Here is a 20585-nt window from a genome sequence, read left to right on the forward strand (position 1 = left end):
ACAGTTGCAGAATGAAGTGCTTCTAACAGACATCTTTCTTTCTTTCCTGAACGTTCGACTGTTGTGTCCACATAGTCAGTGACTGAATTAACACAATTTCCTTTTTTTTTTTTTTTTTACTGTAATCTTGGCCAATATTGAGACATATCAGGTTCACTTCCAGGAACTTGAACTGGAACTGACACCCCAGGGGAAATGAGTCCTAGAAACGGATGAAAGAAATAGACATTGTGGCTATTCTCCAGACATAAGCATGCAGTATGAATTTATAGGGTTTTTTAGATCTCTACGACTTTCTAACATTTTTTACTGTATTTAAAATTAAAAACATATTTGAACAAACAAAAGCCATGCCTTCAGAAACTGGACAAGTTGTACACACATACTGAATCCTAGTCCCCCTAACCCAAAAGAAAAGAAAAAGATTCTACAGATACGTATGTATAGAACTTGACCTAGAAAAGCATCTTTGGAAGACTACTGTGGTACTTCCTAGTTGCAGTGGAAGGCACAGAGGAACTGGGAGATACAGAAGTGATCCAGAAAGCACCCAGAGTGCAGCTCAGTGGGCCCTCACCATAACACCTTTGGCTAAAACCTGTCCTCAGAAAGCTGAAACTCTCAGGCCTTGTCTTCGTACACAACTTCTGTTTTTCAGGAAAGACTACGTTTTTGTCTATACATTGTTAAGTTACTAACTAGCCTGACTCAATTTTCCTTTTGAGTCCACTTTCCCAGGAGACAAGGGTAGAGAAGAGTTGAACACGCCCTGACACAAGCCAGGAGGTTCTTTTTAGGTAAACTGTGACTGCAGCACGGGGAGATCAGTACAGGCCACCGCTGCAGCTGGCAGAGGGCGGAGGCTGGCTCACCTGTTGAAGTGGTGCCCGAGGTGCCCATGGGCTGACTGTTCATGTGTGTCTGCATGTGAGGGGGTGTGTAGGTGTCATAACTCCGCCCGTTCACCGAAGGGCTGGTGGGCAGCATGCAGGAGTACGAGGAGGTCTGGCTGGGGACTGGGGGCTGAGAAGAGAAAGGCAAACCCATGATTACTGAGAAACCCAGTCACATTCCCAGGCTCCCTCCTCCCCAGGAACTCTGCCAAGAAGTCTGGTCATTGAAAATGCCTTCATGTAAACTTCTATGAGAGATCCAAGGTTGGTTTTCCACTGGCCACAGCCAGAATAAAGCACCTGTTCATCAAACTTCTAGAGCACCATAAATGCAGATACCTGTCCAGCCGAGCAGTTGGCATTACCCATACAGTGATAGGACTTTTATCCATGTTTGTCTTTTACCTCTGATGGCATCTTTAGAGAACCCACAGCATGAGGACTTCCACTAAAGCACATCCTTTCTTCCTGCAAGTTTGTATCTATTGGGGAATTCTGTGAACCCCCAAATTCCACATCCCAAGCTTTGGGGCAGAGAGCAGAGGGAGAAACTCCCAGCAAAGTTTGTCATAGGGACGTTGGGAACCTTTCACAGCTAGACTCCTGGGATTCAATAGTCTTTGAAGAAGCAGATTCAGGATGACCTCAGGTTAAAGCGGTCAGAAGCGTCAGGTAAGTATAACACTTCCCCATCCTGAAAATTAACTGTGACTTCCTAATGAATCCAAGAGCCCTGATTGAGTTGTATCCACAAAAGTGTGTTGCTACCCTCCCAAATGGTAGTGTTGAGGAGCTAGCCCTTTCTCCTAACTAAGAAATATGCAGAGTTGGAACAAGACCCCTCTTGAGCTTTGGGGGGCTATTCCAGGACAGCAAAGTTGGGATGAATTAATAGAAGCATTATGTCAGCAACAAGAGAGATGATAGAACTATTCTGCTCTGCAAACAGAAGAGCTGCTGAACATTCCATGCCACATTCTCAGAGAGGGTGACACATCAGAGAAATTTCAGGGGAAAATACCCACCCTCTGCAAAATGGCTGAGGATTTTGGTCAACGAGATGAACATCTATTCATCTGACAGAACTAGACTGCCCCACACACACACACACACACACACACATACACACGCTCCAAAATTCAAAAAACATTCTTGTCTAAACAGTAAAATTATTGATAATTTCTATTTTCTTTATGCTTCATAAATGCATGATTTTTATAAGTCAATGTTTGAAATAAATTGACCTCATGTTAGTCTGTATGAGGGAACAACTCTAATGTAATAGAACTATCTATTTAAGAGTCTCTAATTGCTTTCTCATATACACATTTTGTTATCTTCACAGAAACCTGGATGTTGCTACAATATATAAAACCGAACCAGACACTCTGTGGCCTTATTAAAGTCAGATGATGACTGCTAACGTCAAGTTCAAAGAGGCAAACAGGCCTTGAGGGCCCTGCCAGAATTTCATCTTGCATTTGTTTCTAATTCCTACAATCACTTCCCTTAGGCAACCTGACTTCTGGAAAATTCCAAGGCAGTTAAAGCAACACCAACTAATGGGCTGTTAATCCCTTAATTTACATCAATTGCACTATGGCCAATAATATCCAGATGCAATAAAAATAAACATGTGAATAATTCCTCTGAAGTTGCTTATCTAGCTGCTCCTCTATTAGTCTGAAGACTGTCAGACATTTAGTTGTTGTTATTTGGATTTGAAATCCGGCAAAAGATGTTCAGTGGAGAATAAACAATCTGTATAACCCCAGAACTGTTTCCAGCAGGGGCTCTTGCTGGCCAATCTCACACCATCAGGCATCTCTAATTGTTGCACAAACAAGACCTCTGAAAGCCGCTGTAGAAGGCCCACCAGAAGACAGATCTGTTTTATTCCTCCCATCAAGAATCCATCCAGCAACAAAGGTCTAGTACATCTCACTTGCCTTATACAACTTGCATTAGAAAGATCTAACCTTGAAGAGGGCCTAGTAATATAGGGACTGGTAAATACTTGGGACAGAATCAAAAACGGGAGTGGATTACTATACCACATGAATTGCATCAAGCTTTCCAAGCAGCTAGAAGTGCCACAAACTTGACACAAAATTAATAGCCAAGACACACACCATCTTCAGCAAATGCTTCCTATTATTTTTTATTTGTAAGATGTAGAAAGAAAACTAACTTTTCCACCATATGAAGTCTATCTCACTGTGTAAATGTGAATCCCATTTCTAATCCATTTTTTTCTTCCTAACTAGTTTATCACATATACCCTACATCATGTCCAAAATGCATATACACATTCCATGTTTATTAATATGAACACATTAGTATAAACCCAAATTTTATGAATATGAACCCCTTACTATTTCATAATTTGTCAGTATTATGCAGGTTTCACAGGCACCCAAACATGCCTCACTACCACCCAACATTATCAAGCTAACATGATGTTAAAAGGCAGATTAACTTGACTGAACAGGTCAGGCGTTTTGCTTGTGTTTTTTAAAGGCATGAATCAATCAATCAATCAATCAACTAAAAGAGATTGGATTGACTGTCTCAGACTTGACTGGTCAAGCTGATGACTGTCATGAGAAAGGCTCCCAAGGGTGCAGACAGCTGATGAGGTAGCAAGCCTTAACCCATTCCCAACCTCTGCTGGGCCCCTTAAAGAAAGCAGCCAGCCTCACTTACTTGCATAGGCAGGTTGTTTGCCATGGTGAAGCTGGGCATGGGTGGCAGAGCGCTGTACGTGTTGGTGAGGGCAGTGTCTGTTCGGCCCAACATAGAGCCAGATGTGAAGGAGGAAACTGCAGGGAGAGAGAAACGGCAGATCACCCTGGTGAGAGCCAGAGCCCACAGTAAACAAGATTAGACACATTTTTGGAGCATTAGTATTTCAAGTTACCAGGTGTGGTGGGTTGTGGAATTGGTTGGTAGACACTGGTGCTGAAACTACTGCTGATGGGAATATGACTAGGGGTGTTGCTGGCCTGTCTTCTCTGATTCCTCAGTTTTTCCTCTCTTCTCCATTTGGCCCGTCGATTAGAAAACCATACCTGGACATGGGATGGAGCAGGTTAGTCCAGTGCCTACTCCCAGTGCAACTCCATGGTTGGCACCTCCACAACCACCCTTCCCCAACCCACATGGCAGCAGACTGAACCTGTTACTATTTACATAAATTAATGGCACTCCTTTGAAGCATCTTTGTCTCCAGAAAAAGTATATGGGATGAATCACAAACTATGAAACCACATAGTTGCTGGGTACCTGTATTCTTGCTTCAGGTAGATCTATTTTGGCTGCTAGTCTTTCCCGGGCAAACACATCTGGATAATGGGTTCTCTCAAACTCTGAAAGAGTAAGTTGATTTTATATGTTGGGCCAGAACTACACAAAACATGTGAACCAAGCCCGGGATCAAGCTGATTCCTGCCTCCCCACTCCTGTCACCTCTTTTGCCTATTTGTGTTGACTGGACTTGGAAGGACTTTCCCACCAGAACTAAGTTACATTTTCTCTGTAAAGATATTCAATGAAAAAAAAAAAGATATTCAATGACCCTTCTGTGTCCTGAAATATCCAAGTTATCATTTTTCCTTTATAAGTCAGACTTTTAGTCTTTGGATTATTTGTAGATGAAAAGAAGAAAGAAAACACACACGTGCATACACACACACACACACACACACACACACACACACTGAAAAGATGCCCAGAGGAAGAAAAAAAGACAGAAAGAAAAAAGAAACCTTTTCAGTCCTCTATGCAAAGGGCCCTGGCTAAATTTAGCTCTTTGTACTGAAGATGTGGCATTTACTTTGATTTACTGTTTCTCTACTTTGAAAAATCCCATCACCTTTCTCCAGGGCTTCAATCTGCTCTTGGGTAAAGGATGTTCTATTTCTTTGCAGCTTCCGCTTCAGCTGAAGTCGCATTTGAGCCTCATCTGAATCTTCTCCATTGGAACTGATGGAGTTGGTATTCTCTCCCCCTCCTTCCTGTTGCTGGCAGCCATCTGGAACAAAAAGAATAGGAAGATAAGAAAAATTTGGAGCTTCCAAAAGGGGTCTGAAGCATTGGTAGCAGAGTGGTGGACACAGCTACCTTCCAAAAGGGGCCCCGATATACAGTCAGAAACTCCAAGAGGAGTGTATTCTGACAGTCCCCACAAAACATTTCCAAGCTAACTGTCAGGCTTCTTTTAATGAATTACCTGAACAACACTGATTACCTGACTACTATTTCTTTTCTCTCTGTTTTTACCAAGCTGAGACTAGACAATATACAAGCTAAATAGCAGTTCTTTGAATGATAAAATGAGTACTAAAGTTTCCAATCAAAATGATCTTTCATAAATAACCCTACTCCCCAAATGTCTCACCCAGCTCCCTTTTCCTACAGAATGTATTTACCTATGGCTGTGTTGGGAAAATAGAAGAGTGATGTTCAAGATTTCAGCTGATCTATAATCAGTAATTCCTATCTAATCAATTAGATGTTGATAGGTTTGTAGAAAATGCTATTAAGAAACCAAACCAAGCTTGTAATCTTTTTAAAAAAATATTTATCTAGTTTTTATTTGAATTCTGCACAGTCAATTTCATTTTAAAGGTTGTGAATTTAGAAGTGCTCGCATTGTTCTGCAGTTTTATTCAACTATTGTATGAGTGCGCTTCGCCTTGACACCTATTACGAGCACAGCTGTAATTATATCATCACCAAGAACAGGCTATAATTGCTGAAAATGGAATTTTATATTTAGATAAAAGGACTGTCCATTCTTTGTAATGTGTTGCACCAGAGAAAAGTAAGATTTCTTTTAAATTTTTAACGTGTAATTTTAAAAAAGAAATAGTAGCGAGTTCACTAACTAGCTAAATATGCTATGCTGCAGCTGAAACCTTGGCATATCATTTAAGTGGTACATTTTTAATTAGGGCATTTCCACCACTTTTAATGTAATTTCTATCATTAAACAGGGGAAAGTTTTATTGTTTTCCCTTGCTGCTTGGATGGTGAGATGTGCACTTGGGCTAGATGTCTCTGCCTTGCACCTTGCCTGTGAGGTCACATCCTGTGTGAAGGGAGGGACTCAGGCCCTAGTTGGGCCTCTGGGGCCATTGTAGGCTAGGTCCTCGATCTTGATTCCTGAGGACCCTGAGGGATACTAAGAGGGGCTGCCAGCTCCTGATCCTAGAAACTTGGCCAGTTGCAGGGGTGGGCGGGGTGGGAGGCCTTGGTGGGAATCGACTTGGCCAGGAATATCATTTATAACCTGGAGACAATAGGCAGTGCCTTCAAAGAGTTCAGGGAATTGTGACAGGATCTAGTGGGATCTTTTCAGGAACTTTGAAATGTTTTAAAACCCCAACTTTCTCCCCCATTTAAACAGGCGGATTCATCGGCACTGGCCACCATATGGGCCCTTGGAGATCTATTGAGATGACCACCAACACTTGAATAGCGAGGGGCTGCTTTTCAGCGCCACACAATGCCCCGTGAGTAAGGGAAACTATTAAACTCCTGGGGCAGGAGCGTTGGCAAACTTTCGTGGGCAGAATTTTGAGGCCACAATGAGCACGGACAACAAAAGGATTCTCTTGAGGCGTGCAGCGGGCCACATTGTGTTACAAGAAGCCCAGTCAACAGACTTTTCAGCGAAGTGTGTTAACCCCTCTGCTCTGGTATCATTAATCACTGTCCGAAGAACGGGCGCCTCGGTGCTATTTAGGGCGCTTGGCTGGGGGGATGGAGGGTGGATGGGGGGCCAGGGCAGGGAATGGAGAGAGGCAGGGAGGGTGGCTGCGGACCACAGCCGGGTGGGGGGTGGCGGGACGGCGGAGGAGGAAGACCAGAGGGCGGGGTGAGAGAGGGAACTGGAGGGTGGGGAGGAATAGAGGGAGATGGAGGGAGAAAGGGCTCCAAAGAAATGAGCCCAGAAAAGTATAAGAAGAAAGGTCAGAAAAGAATGCTGAGAGGGAAAACAGACAAGACAGGGAGAAAAGGAGGAAAAGGAAGATAATGGAGGGAGACTGTATTAGTAAACAATGCGAGGCTCTCGCGCCCAAGTGTCTGAGAGTTTTCTAAGCGCTTTTCAGGAGAAGTGAAGAGTGCCCCGCGCCCCGCCGCCATTATTTTTGGGTTTGCTGAACCAGGAAGACTAGAAACAGCCCTTTCTGACCAACTAGACAGGCCCATCGGTGGAGGCCCCACCCTAGTCCCTGTTCTAGCACATTAGATCTTGCCAATTAAACAAAGCTGCCAGGGTCTCCCTCAGAAGACCCCTGCAGATAGCGTGCTCTGCTTCACTCTGCTTCTCTGACATCCTCCTGATTTTAAAGCATGGAACTTGATATTCACATTCATTCATTCTCACAGTCATTCATTCTCACAGTCATTCATTCTCATTCATATTCATATTCATTCTCTCTCTCTCTCTCTCTCTCTCTCTCTCTCTCTCTCTCTCTCTCTCTCTCTCCTTCCGGGACTCACACACTCTTACACTTGCAGGGCCCCTCTTTCGCTGATATGCGCCTACAGCCTGACCTCTAAGGGGAGAAGTCAACCGGGTTAGGGGAACTCGATTTTGAACCTTAAAAAGGAAAAAGAAAAAAAAAAGTGGAATTAGAAGCCAGCCAGGGGAACGCCAGGGCTGCAAGATTCCTCCGTGAAGGCGCAGATGGAGCTTTTGCTACTTTAAAAGTAGCAACTCTTTTAGTCCAGCAGTGACAAAGTGGTCACTCAGATTGGGAGCCTTTTTTTTTTTTTTTTTCATTTAGTGGATTTACTTTTACCCTTAAACCTTTTAACAAAATAAAGCTAGAAGTTGGATTTTGAATTTCCCACATGATAGACGTAAGTGGCGGACAATTAAGATATCTTCTTTAAAAGGAGCCCCCTCGGAGCCGCGCAAAGAAGGGGCCTTCAATGGGCGCCGTCCACCTTCCAGCCTAATCCGTGAGAAGGCGAGTGAAAGCGCCTCCCATTATCCCAGCCCCAGGACCATCTGACGCTGGGGATAGGATTTGTTTCCTGGAAGAAGGAGAGGGGGGTGGGAGACGCTGGGAAATAAAATCATTCCTTAGTTTCTTAGTGTCTTAATCAGTGAGGCGGAAAACAAGCAAGAAAAGATAGCAACCCGGTTGCGGCACCTTTTCAGCTCTGGAGCGCGGATCAAAACATTGTAGCATCTGTTGAAAGAGAGACTGACTAAATCCTATAGAGGGCTTGGGTATTGGGAAGGGGGGTGAGGGGAGGAGATAAGACACTGTCTCCGTGATCCCTAAAACCACCAAATCGCTGGAGAATTGGGTCTGGATAGAGTTGTATCTTGTTGTTGTCAGCCCACGTCGTCACGATTTTATTCACAGCCGCATGGCGTTGATCAGATGGAAACCATATTTGTCTCCCTCTGAGACCTAACCTCGCCTTATGCTTTTGGAGTAATGGACTCTTTTAAACCCAAGAACAGCTTCCCGGACTGGGAAAGGGGACCAGGGAAGGAGGGGGGGCCCTCTTAGCGCCAAAAGGCGGGAGGATTTCCCCGGGAATGTGAGCAGAAGCTCGCCACCCGAGCCCACGCCCCCCCCCCCCCCGCATCCCCGACATGGTTAAGCTCGGTTCGCACCACGCGTCCTCCCCACTGAGCGGGGACCGCGGCAGGTAGCCTAGGAGAAAATGCACGAGTGGGTTGGTTTTTGGGGGGTGTTTGTTTTTTTTTTTTTTAGAAGTGGGTTGGGGTTGGCAGCTGACAACCCGGAATTCTCTAGCAACTAGACGCCTAAAAGTTACAGAACTCCTGAACTATCGCCACCTCCAATCCAAGCGTCACTACCAGGCCCTGGTAGTTAGGTTCTCACTTCCTGCCCTACTACTGGGACGAAAATCTGCCTAATCAGGCGCCACCTCTAATGGAAGCTGCTGCCCTTGGCTTCTGTCTGGGAGAGGGGCTCATTCCATGTGCCCCAAGTAAACACGATCCCTCATGCTAGGCCAGAGTGAAGGTTTGAGGCTCTGCCCTTCCAGGCCTACCAACTGTGCCAGAATCTAGGCGAGGGAGGGGCCAAAAGGACTTCAGATTACTGGGGAGAGAGGGGTGGACCGTAGGGAGAGCGAAGAGCATTGCTTGGGTGTGTCCAGTGTGTGCACGTGGGAATCCTACAGTTCCAAAGGTCAGTCAGGGGTGGGGTTGTCTACACTCAGCCAGGTCACTGGCTAGTCTCACTGGAGGCAGGAGGGGGCCTGGACCAGCATGCGTGCTGCACTCCCGGAGACCATGGGTTCGAGGCCCATGCGGGAGGGGTCCCCCAAGGGAGCCAGGCTCCGCGCGTCAGGAGGCCTCGAGCGGCCAAGCGACCGCGCTGGGAAACAAGAAGCGAGCGCTTTGCTCCCTATCTTCCCAGTGTCCGTCCTATATTGTTTTCTGCTCTTAAAACTGACATGTCTAATTGGCAATTGGTGCCGAATCGTGTCCAGAGGTCTCTTGTGGAACATTTCTACAGCTGTCTCCTTCAACTAGACGCTTATTCATGTCGCCTTAATGAGAAACAAAACGTTCTCTAATGAGCAATTACAGAGCGACAGGATTGTTCCCATAACAAATTCTTGCGAGTGACAGAAGCATCCTTTGTACCAGATATTTCGCATACTGTTACCGATTTTCCCTTCCCTAGCCCGGCTAGGGAGAGACACAGGGCACCCGAAGCTCCTCCGAGAGTGCACGGACGCGCCGCAACCCAGTCTCGGTCCCTGCGCGACCGCCCCTGGCCCTGAGCCCCCAGGCTCCGTTGTGCTCCGGGGAGTGAGACGCCACGTCCCATTATCCTGCATATTATCTCCTTGTCACAAGGACAACAAATACCGATTAATCTTCGGAGTAAACTGTTTCCTAGTCTTGACCAAACTACCTCGGTGTGTGGGGGGAAGAGGAAAGCCAGCCGACCCCCTTTCCCACCCGCCCCTCTTCCTTCATCGGTTCTCACAGATCCTGGGACGTTCCAGCTCCCACCTCTCCTCCGATTCCAGGAGGCACTCCGGGAACCCTGAAGTCTTCTCACCCCACCACTTGTAAACAATCGCCACCCACAGAGTGAGAACTGGGGGCCCAAATGGGTGAACAGGGGAAGAGCAAGAAGGGTGGCTTGTTTAAACTGGGAGACCACCATTACCTATACCTGTCCTCTCTTCCTCGACGGGGGCCCAGCATCTCCCTGCTCACCTTATTATATGCACCTTACTCATAGTCACATGATTTGTCAATTGCAGTAAAAAACAAAATGATACAACTATTTACCTCACAGTCTGTCAGTGTGTTAACTTGTCACACTTTTACAGCAAGGGGGCTTCCTGTGCATTTTAATGTCAAATTTGAATAGGACACAGTGCCTTGAGCTTACACGCACACACATAATCCTACCCACAAGGACACCCGCGCGTGCTTGCACATACACACAAGCACCAACTTCATACTACTCGACATACATAACCTCATATTCTCAGGCCAACAAGATGGTTCAACAAACACCACCTACATGCAATGCAATTTGATATGTCCCAGACCTTGGAATCCAGTCTCCCACTGCATTCCTCAAACACAGAAGCCCAGAGGAGGAAAAGGTTGGGGGAGAAGAGGATGGGCAAGAAGGGGTTGCACTTGTGGAGTTTGGAGAATGGCTACTTGGGTTTTACCTTGCGTAGGTTGCCCTGGCACCGAAGTCCCAGGATACCAACCCGGGCGGGTGCCCCAGCTTCCGGTCTGCCCATTCAACATCCTTAGTTTATCATACATGCCGTCTGCGCCCATCTGTTGCTTTTCGCTAGCCAGGTTGCGAAGAACTCTGTTTATTGATGATACCTGCAAATCAAAGCAAAATCAAACCAAATTGTAGGGTCTCTTGAAGACACAGACACCCTGTCTTAAGTACCATCTCAGTTCTCCCACAGTTTTAAAGAATAACCCTCAACACATTAAAAAGCTCCCAGCCTCTCTACCATAGTGAGCAAATTTATACCTATATCTGGGAAAGATGAATAGCCATCATTTTGTTTATGGAAATTGAGTTTGGTTGAGAGTTGGGGGACTTGGGGAGTAGAAGCCTTCACCTTAGCCAGGTGTCTCTGATATCCTAATTCATACAATTACTTTGTTTTGTTTAAAGACTTCCCAGTGAAAGGTTTAGACTTGGTTGGAGATTTCTTTCATTTTATTGGTTTTATATTGGAGCAGAAATGGATGTATAACATCTGAAAGAGGGTTCAGGCAGGTGTGTTTGGAGGAAATTAGGATCTGTTTTTTGTTTTCCTTGTTGATTCAAGTGCCCTTCCCCAGCACCTCTACCCTAGGGTTTACAGCATGCAAATGAAGTGAACAACTCCTCACACTTGACTCCTATTTTCCAGACAGTCAAAAAAGAAAAAAAAAAAAAAACTCAGGGCACTCCACTTAATATCCCCAGGTACAGAGGAGATGTGTGTAAATCAGGGAAGAGACATTGAAAGAGAGACACTGGGAGGGAAGGGAGTGAGAAAAAGTTAAGATCGAGATGCCAAAGAGGAGAGTGTGGAGCTTAGGGCAGGTAAGATAAATGTTCTCATTGAACTTACACTTGGTATGTTATCGTTGGTACAGACCCCCTCGGACAATAATCTGTCTCGGATTTCCCAAGCAAAGATGGACGGGCACTCCCGCTTATACTGGGCTATTTTGCTTACAACTTCTGGAGTCGCTACTCTCGGTTTACTACCACCGATTGCCCTGGGTCTGATGGAGCCAGTCTCGTAATACCTGCCCAGAATTTTACTCACACATCCGTTGGATACCTGCATAGGGGAAGTGGACAGAAAACCACATTATTAATAATTTCAAGACAAAAATAAAATTGTTTAAGTATGCATTAAACAATGACAAGCTTACGTTTTGATTGTCCAGCACTTGGACTTTTGCATCTGCATGGGTCTATAACACAAAAATATACCTTCAATGGTACGAGAACTTACTGTAGAGAGCTTTTTTTTCTTAAAATTACATTTGTAGCCCTAAAAACTACAAATATGATGATACTTGCAAACATTTTGAACTCATTTTTAATTTAAAAAAACTGTTTTCCTAAACACTGCCTGAAGATGCATCAAAACGGAAGTCAATTTGCTTTTTTTGTGTGTGTTTGCTGATCTTGCTTTAAAAGTGTTTTTTTATGTTTTAAAGAGCAAAAGGGAAAATGAGCAGAATTTTTACTTTTTTTTCCTTGAAAATTTGCTCAACTGAGCAAATGTGAGTTAAGGAGGGGTAAACAGCATTTGTCATTTAAATCTATATATTCTTCATAAACATGAAGAATGCAATCAAATATCTTAAAGCCCCAGGTAAGCATGGGATGGGGAGAGGGGGATGAAATTATGCCAGTTTATGTAACTCAGCTCATTACAGTTCATAAACTGTTACCACAATAAATGTCCTCACCAAATGATAAGAGGTTTTTTAAAAATTTTCACACGCAATTTTTTTTCTTAAGCAGATGGATTAACTTATGTAACTGACTCAGGTTGAAAGAGATAGGGAAGGATGGTGGAAGGAGAGGGAGAAGAGGAAGGTAGGGGAGTGGGGTGGGGACTGAGGTGGGTGAGGGTGGGGTTCCATAATTAGCAGTGTTTACAGTAAGAAATGAAGAAAGGGCGCTGAGAGTGGAGGGCCGCGGGGGCGGCTAGTGGGGCGGCGCCGGGAGGATCACCTGCAGAATTCGGGAAATGTCGCACGGCCGGGCCCCGCTGTGAGCTAGCTCTACGATCTTCTGCCGGGTGGAGTCCGGCAGTGGCCGCCCGTTGACAAAGACACCACCGAGCTGATTCACTCCGCTGTGACCTGAAGAAAGGGAGAGGAGTGGAGAGGAAAAGAAAGGAGAGGAGAGAAAAGAGGAGACGTGGAGGAAGGGCAGGAAGGAGAAGAAAAGGGAGTGGGGAGAGGAAGAGAGAAGAAGGAGGAAAGAGGAAGGAAGGAGGGAAGGAAGGAAGGAAGGAAGGAAGGAAGGAAGGAAGGAAGGAAGGAAGGAAGGAAGGAAGGAAAGTAGAAGAAGAAGACGACAACCACAATGCATCCTCAGTTCCCTGCCAAACCATGCCAATCTCAGACGTCAGGTCCTTGATATTCATCAAAGAAACCACCAACAACAGGACCACCAGCCATGCAGGACAGTAGGCAGGCCAGTCCAAAATACAATCTATTCCTTCCCACGGGATTGCTAAAGGACCAGACACATATCAACGGACAAGAACACATGTACCCCACTACCGACCCCATCCCATCAACACTCCCAGCCCACTGCCCCACTTCATAAACACTTCAGCCAGCCTCTGAACCCACAAGGTGCAAACAGCTAGCCCTGAAAATCTCCTCCCAAAGACTCCCTCTGAGTGTCATCACAAACCGTGGATTCTACAGAGCCTAGACTGAACCTCCAAGGTCTCTGCAGTGTTGGAACAGGGATCCTTACTGCCCTGCAGCGCTCCCAGAAACGTTTGCGTCACCATCTAAACTCTGGCGAAGGCGCGGCACAGCACCGGGGTTTGTATTGTATTGTTTTGTTTTGTTTTAATAGATGGGAACGGAGAGGAGTGGAGAAAAACCAGAGCGACAAATCTGTGGCTAGTGAACCCCAATCTAGGTCTCCACGCCTCCACAGCAGGCAAGAGGGTCAGAACCCCTGCTTGGCTCCAAGCAGAGTGGTCCACCTGCCGCAAGTGGGGCCGAGAGCCCGCAGTCTTCGCACCCGCTACTGCTCGCTTTCCTTCAGCTACTGGACTCCGCCCTCCCCTCAGCCGAGAAAATATATTAGCAAAAAAAAAAAAAAAAATGAAAAACAGAAAAGAAAAAGATCACATCAGTGTCCCGCAACCTTCCTTTATCTTGTATCTCACAACCTCATCCCATTGTCTGATCTTAGAGAATGGGGCGAGGAAAAGAGCACCTTTTCTGTAGCCCTCTCCTCAGAAACCACAGACTCGCAAATAAAAGCCAAACCCCAATTTCCACTTCCTTAAAAATCTCCAACCTGCAGCCCCGACTCTAGAGTGCAGCCCTCCCAGGAGAAGATGTGGCTCCCTGCTCGGCTCTTCTCTTCTCTCTTCTCTCTTCTCCTTGGAGCCTCCTGATAAATTGACTCCAGGAGCCTGAGCTTCTTAGCAATAAATAAGCTCCAAATATAGAAGAGGGGGGAAAATATGATGAGCCTCTCTGACATTTGTCTTTAAAATAAAACTAGCTGCACGTCAAGTTTGAGCTTAATTTCTGGAAATAGGCGGAAGTCGCTCCGGATCATGCATGGAAGGCTAATTGAAAAGATCAGTCGGGGCGCTTGTGGCAGCCTTGTCACTTTGTGACAGTGCTCCGCTCCGGGAAATTGCATCGTCACGACAAACGGGACCGTGATAAAACGACCCTTTCCGTCCCTATTTGTAGATCACTCAGACGAGATTGAACTGCACTCATTTCCCCTTCGAGGGGAGCCGCGTTTTCAGGATAGCCCAAGGCTCGGGGCTGGGGGGGGGTGGTCACTGAGGGGGGGTTGGAGCCTCAACTCTATGAGAAGTGACAGGCGTTTGGGAGATCTGGGTTCCGGCCGGGGCAAGCGCAGGCCGGGACATTGATGGGACACCGCTTCTCCAACAAGGCCTAGCCTGTGCTTCCGGTTTCCACTAAATTCCCTTTATTGCCTTCCTTTGCTTCCCAACTCCTGTCTACCGCTCCAGCTGCTGAGGCCCACCTCTGGGCAAAAGGAGCCTTTATGTAAAAAGAAAGGCTGTCCCCTCTAGAGAAACCAAGACTTCCCAAACTTCCTGCCTAGCCAGGCAATTCCCAGTCTACGAATGCCAATACAGTGTGAGTTCGCCTAATCTTAGACCTCCCTCCTTCTCCCCCACTGCAAAAATAATGTGCCTGCCACCTCCGTAGCCACGGACGGCGGGTGCCGGCCCAGGAGACTCCAGGGCCCGGGCGCCTCTGCCAGCATCGAAATGGCAGCGAGGAAGCGTAGCTCTAAATTCCCCTTCAGAGGTTAAGCCTCAATCATTGTGTCCCTTCCCTAGGGACCGCTGGCGCTCTCGCCCAGTGGCGATGATTATGCGCCTAGAATTCGACCGCGAAGCATCTAATAAGAAAACATATGGTGTCAATTTGGATGCTCCGCGCCTTGCGCACACCCGGGAACTAGCAGCACAAAGCCCTGCGGGCCTTCCTGCGACCCCGCGCCCCTCGAAGCCCGCCGGCCTGGCCGCAGCGGCAAAAGCTCACGGCTTTTCGCCCGGGCCCACCCTAGAGCTTGACGCTGGGGAATCTGAGCTCCAAGAGCAAATCTCCGCCACCTTTGTGCCCTTTGCTGAGTTTCGCGCCCAGCATCCCCTGCGGCACCAGGGGGCGACCAGCGCCTCCAGAAGAGATGGTTCAGGCACTGGGGAGCGTCTTAAGTCTTTGCGTTTAGACAGGGGCAGGTTGCTAGAAGACCTAGGCCTCCCACACTCCCAGTACAGTTGTATCCTGAAGCCATGTACTGATCCTAACCTCAACTGGGCCTAGCTTCACTGGGCCTGGAGGCCGCAAGATCCTAGCTCTAAGATAGCCCTGCTGCATACCAGCACCTACCGACTAAGAAGGAAGGTGGGTGGGGGCCCCAGGGGTCTGGCAAGGGAAAAAAGGCAGGCACAAAAGCAGGGGACTGAAAGGCACTTCGGGCCTGGGAAGATCAAGACCCACGCAGTTGCCGCTACCAGGGCAGGATTTCTCCAGTTACTGGGAGTAGCCTCTACCCTCTTTGCAGACCCAGTAAACCCTGCTCTGGTGGGCACCCTGTAACAGCTCCATGGTGCGGTTTACCACTTCCACCCGGCTCAGGCCTGGGTGCTGGCTCCCCTTCCCTTCTAGGCCCAGGCCGGGGTAGAGAAGGGAGGAGCTGCACTAAGAGTGACTAGGGGAGGGAAGCCCCCCACCCCGCCCTGTCAGTGGAGACTTTCAGTCTTAGCTAAGCCTAAAGGGGCCTCCTTCTGGTCGCGCCACCGGGAGAAGCCTTCGCCCCGCCCTGTTCAGCCCAGCCCCTCTCTCTGGGGTCAGAGCCCGGGCAGGGGCGGGGAGGGGGGTGTGAGTTACAGGATTTGGGGGGGATGGGGTTTCTCTACCGCAGCTTCGAAAACTCGGGCGGGCTGTTCTGAAGAGCCCAGCCCTTACTCTTCCAGGATCTAGAACAGTAGAGTGAACAGCCTCCCCTCACGGGCTACCGGCGCAGGTCTCGGGCCTCTTCCCTCCGGCAGGCTGCCTGGCCAGCACTGGCGCCGCGAGCCTCTGCGCCCTCCCCTGACCCGCGGGTCCGCGCCTCCAGCCTGAAGTCCGCGAAGGACCTGAGGCACTTACTGTTCTGCATGCTGGCGCTGGCTGGGGGCCACGGGATCCCACGGGGCTCGAATATGGGGCTCTGTTAGCAAGAAAACAGGAGTTAATACTAGGCCGCTGCACCAGGTAGGCCTGAACTCCCACCGAGGAAGACCTGGGGCCAGTACAGGGGGATACTCTTAAGAAATTGATCCACTCAACCGCTTGGGGCGATCTTAGGGTCATTTAGCTTTGCCCTCCAGTACATGCAAGATCTATCCTTTGGGCTTCGAATAAACTACTCCAATATATCCTATCCGTTCATCCCAGATTCTTTAGTTCACCCTCTAATCCGGAGAAACAGTGACCTGATTTTAATTTTTTTCTTCCATTTGAACTATATAGTGAAGAAGCATTCTGAAATAGTTTGACTCTAAGGTTTTGAAACCCAAAGCAGCATTGCAGAACTTGCCTGAAATCTGTGATGTCTGTCCACTCTTATAATGAAAGGCCTCACACATCTGCGCTCCCCTAGTTAAAGTCTTCCCCCTAAGACAAAACAGAGGGAGAGAAAAGCAGGTGAAACTGTGGCTCAAAAGCATAGGTAGATGGACTCTCTGAGCCCCGCTCTCAGGACAAAACAGTGCATCCAGGACTCAATCACTCTGCATTACATCCATATTTCCAGTGGCTTCTCCCACAGAAATCCCTACACCTTGGGAAAGACTGCTTTGGCATGGCTTGGGAAAATTGGAGAATCTAAAGAGTTGGGGTCCCACTTTTGAAAAAATATCAAGAACCAGGAAAAGGGGGAGGGGAAACTAGAGGAACAGTGGAGAAAAGAGTAGAGCTGAGGAAGAAAGGTGACTACTACCTGAAGTTTGAAGGTAAAAAAAAAAAAAAAAAAAAAGTGGGAGACCTTCAAGAACTTCCTGGGGCCTGAGGCCACAGGTTGGAGTAGTTTGGAGGGCTGCAGGCAATAGGCCTTCCTTCTGTGAGGATTTTCACCACCTTAGCTGTCCCAAGACTCCCTAGCCAACTCTGGTTACCCCTTTATCCTTCAGTTTCCTCAACAGCTTGTTAGTCAGGGTCCCATTCTTCATCTATCTTGCGGTCCTCCTGGGACTTTGCAAGTGATAAGCCCAACTTTTTCTCCCAAACCTCACTTATTGTGATTAACTTCCCTTTTGGTGTTTAGATCTTCCCCCCCTTTACAGTACTGTGACACACGCTGTCTACCGCGCCTTACTGCTTTAAAAAGTACGAACAGGAGGGGGTGAGCGTGGTCGACAAAGCCTACAGACAGCGAACAATGGCTTCTATTCTCTGGCTCTCCCAAACCCAAAGAGCAAAACTGAGACTCCCTAACCAGCAACACAGCTTCCAACCAAACGTACCAACAACTCACCAACTCACAAAGGGAACAGAGGGATGCTTCTCTCACTTAACCCAATGTGGGTCTCCAAGACTTGCCCTCCACCACCCCTTCCCTACCTTTCCATAAGAAGAAGGTTCTTGGGATGGAGGCAGTGCAGAAAATAGAAAAGTAATTTCTTGTTATAAATATCTAGAGGTAATTGTGTTACTGATGTGAGTTGTTAGGGGCTGTAAAAAGATACAACAGCACGGTGGGGAGCTCAATTGGGAAGGGAGAGTTACAATAAAGAGCCCATTCAAGAGGTTTGCAAAAAAAAAAAAAAAAGTAAAATAACAAAATAGTCACAGCATCATTTCTCTTCATTTAAAAAAATCATTCTTTTTCCTGCGATTATTATTAATTTTGCCTGCCTACAAAGAATTCCAAGAAGCACATTTTTCTCTTCAAGGCCATTTGTGGTATTAAAAAAAAAAAAAAACTAGTTGGAAGGCAGCTTAAATCCACAAAAACAAACCAAAGACGAGTAGTTTTTCTCAGCCTGGTAAATATTAGCCACAGCAGAGGGCTACTCAGTTACCCCTAGCTAGGCTGGCTCTTCAATGCCTCCCTCTTGTCTCATTCCCTACATCCATAGTCATGCCCCAACAGGCAGAAACATCAACTCTGACCAGAATCCCCCCTGCATCCCCCCAACACAAATGTGGGACTCAAGCTGCAAAAGGTAGCAGGTGGGAGAAAGGGAGTGAAATTTCCCATGGCCTGGTAAAACTTGATGAACTTCTCTCTGTAACCCACACTGTACAGTCACAACTAAATGCCCCCATCCCAGCTGTTACCTTCTTGATACCATTTTGAGATTTTTTTTCTAGCCGATTCCTGAAGGCCTAGCTGGTTAATTTTCGAAGCAGCTGGGAAGGTGATAGCATTTCAAGTTCCGGTTCTGCTCCATTCCCACCCTTCTCTCAGCTAAGAAGCTATCTAATTACTTAAGTAATCGTTAACACTTTGTGCAAAAGCTGCCAGGGGAACAGTGCACACAGACACCCGGAAGCAATAGTGTTCTCAGAAGCAAGAACCCCCCAGCTCCAACCCAAGCTCCCCAACCCAGGCTGGAGCTCTCTACAGCCTTATCCAGGCCACAGACCCACATCCAGAATGAAGAAGTCTCCAGAAATCTCAGTCACTCAGGCCTTGGTCCACAAGGCCACTAGGCCACTGCCCCCCTCCCTGTCCCCAATATAAACTTCAGCTTTCAAATGGTGCTGTTGTTTTAATTACTTAATTCACAAAATCCATCCAAAAACTCCTTAGCTGGCCTTAAGGGGAGAACTCGCTCTGGATCCTCCCGCCCCCGGCCCCCAGCCAAAGAATAATTAGCAATTAGGATGACAAAGTTTTACTCTCTAGGGCCAAATAAGATAACAACTAATCAAATTGCCTTCCCGAAGTATGCAAAGGTCACTGGCTATAAAAATGTAATGCCAGCAGTAACAACTATTATTTCTCCTCGGTAAACTTGCCAGGCTTTGCTTTTCATTTCATTTTCTGCTTATACCCCCTTTTCAAACCTTCCCAAGTTCGAGTTAAACACCCAAAATGGCTTAGAGAGCTTGGGAGAGTATGAGGAAAAAAAGAAAGAAAGAAAGAAACCACGTTTCACTTTGTTTTTAAACTTTCTAGAAATCACTCATGACTGAAGGGCCAGGGTTTAGCACTCGAAAAAGAAAGCATTTCCACTTGAAATTCAACTCCATTTCCCCCAATTACACTTGCTAAAATTCAGGGCTATTATGGCGCAGGGAGACTGAGAAAATCTGCACAGGGAAAAGAGGCAACAACTTTATGAACTTTGAAAAGACACTTTTCTCCTGGGGTCTTAGAATCCCAAAACTCTCGAATTACTTAAACTAATTATCTGGGGAGAGTATGTGATCAGACTAGGGGGAAAGCTAATGCTTTCATATAGATTTTTTTTTTCTGCCACACAAAGAAAAAAACATCAGAATTTTAAATACAAAAAAAAAAAAAAAAGGCAAAAAAAGCAAACCACCTTTCCAGCTCGAAACTTGTTGAAATGGTAACACGGTGCGCGGCTAGGTCAGAGGAAGACGAGGAAAAATACCCACCGAGCGTTGGGGGCCTGAGCATTGAAACACCCCAGCTTTCGCGGGGCGGGGGAGAGAGTTGGGGGAAGCTGGAGGAGCAGAGTTTTCAAGTCCGAGCTCCTCGCTCAAGTTAGGCTGGAGGAGAGAGCCCGGGGGCTTGATGGAAGCTGACAGTCCTTCAGCTAGGCTCTGTGCTCCATCGGAGCGCGCATCGGATCGCCTCGGCCTGGGGTCTTCCTTCCCGGCTCACGCTCGCTCGCGGTTTCTGCCTCCAGCGTGGGGCTGCCTCGCCGATTGACTCCGTTCCGCAGCGGCGGGCATGATGCCCCCTTGGCGATGTAGTACCAAATGCTCTTCTGCGCCGGATCCCAGCGCAGCACAAAGCTGGAGGACTCGCAGAGCGGCTCAGCGAACCGGCTCCCGCCGCGCTCCCTCCGCGCGCCCGCTCTCTGTGCACTTGCAGGGCCGCAGGCTGGACAAAGCGGCGGCGGCGGCTGTTCTTTGCGGTCCTTCCCGGGCCTTGGGTACCACAGATCCTCTTCGTCTTCTCCAGCAGCCCGGGATCGTTTGACTATACTGCGGCCGGGAACCGCGTCTGCAGCCGCGCCTGGAGCCTCGATTCTTGCTGCTAGCTTAACCCGCGCTAGCGCTGGAGCTGAGCCGGCAGCCGGCCCCGAGCCCTGCGCCGCTCCGGCTCGCCAGCGGTCGCTCTCCGACGCGGGCTTTCGCTGGAAGTAGAAAGTTTGTGCTCCTGCGTGGAAACTTCTCTGGCCCAACTCTTCTGGCGTAGTGGTGGGGGAGGGGACCGGCAACCAGAGAGGGAGGCAGAGGGAGGCAGAGGG

The 20585-nt window shown here is 47.7% G+C and overlaps 1 protein-coding gene across 1 annotated transcript; it reads right to left on the minus strand.

Moving 5' to 3' along the window:
* Nucleotides 1-116: 116 nt before the first annotated feature.
* Nucleotides 117-16781, minus strand: PAX6 (paired box 6; the record flags this gene model as incomplete). The annotated part of the gene is given in 14 exon segments (XM_081281793.1): nt 117-202; nt 873-1023; nt 3600-3715; nt 3814-3964; nt 4179-4261; nt 4768-4926; nt 10599-10764; nt 11514-11729; nt 12638-12768; nt 13578-13621; nt 13623-13667; nt 13669-13716; nt 16303-16363; nt 16733-16781. Coding segments are annotated over 14 exon segments (1506 nt in total).
* Nucleotides 16782-20585: the final 3804 nt, after the last annotated feature.

Source organism: Spermophilus citellus (genome assembly GCF_964194105.1).
Source record: "Spermophilus citellus genome assembly, chromosome: 2".
NCBI lineage: Eukaryota > Metazoa > Chordata > Mammalia > Rodentia > Sciuridae > Spermophilus > Spermophilus citellus.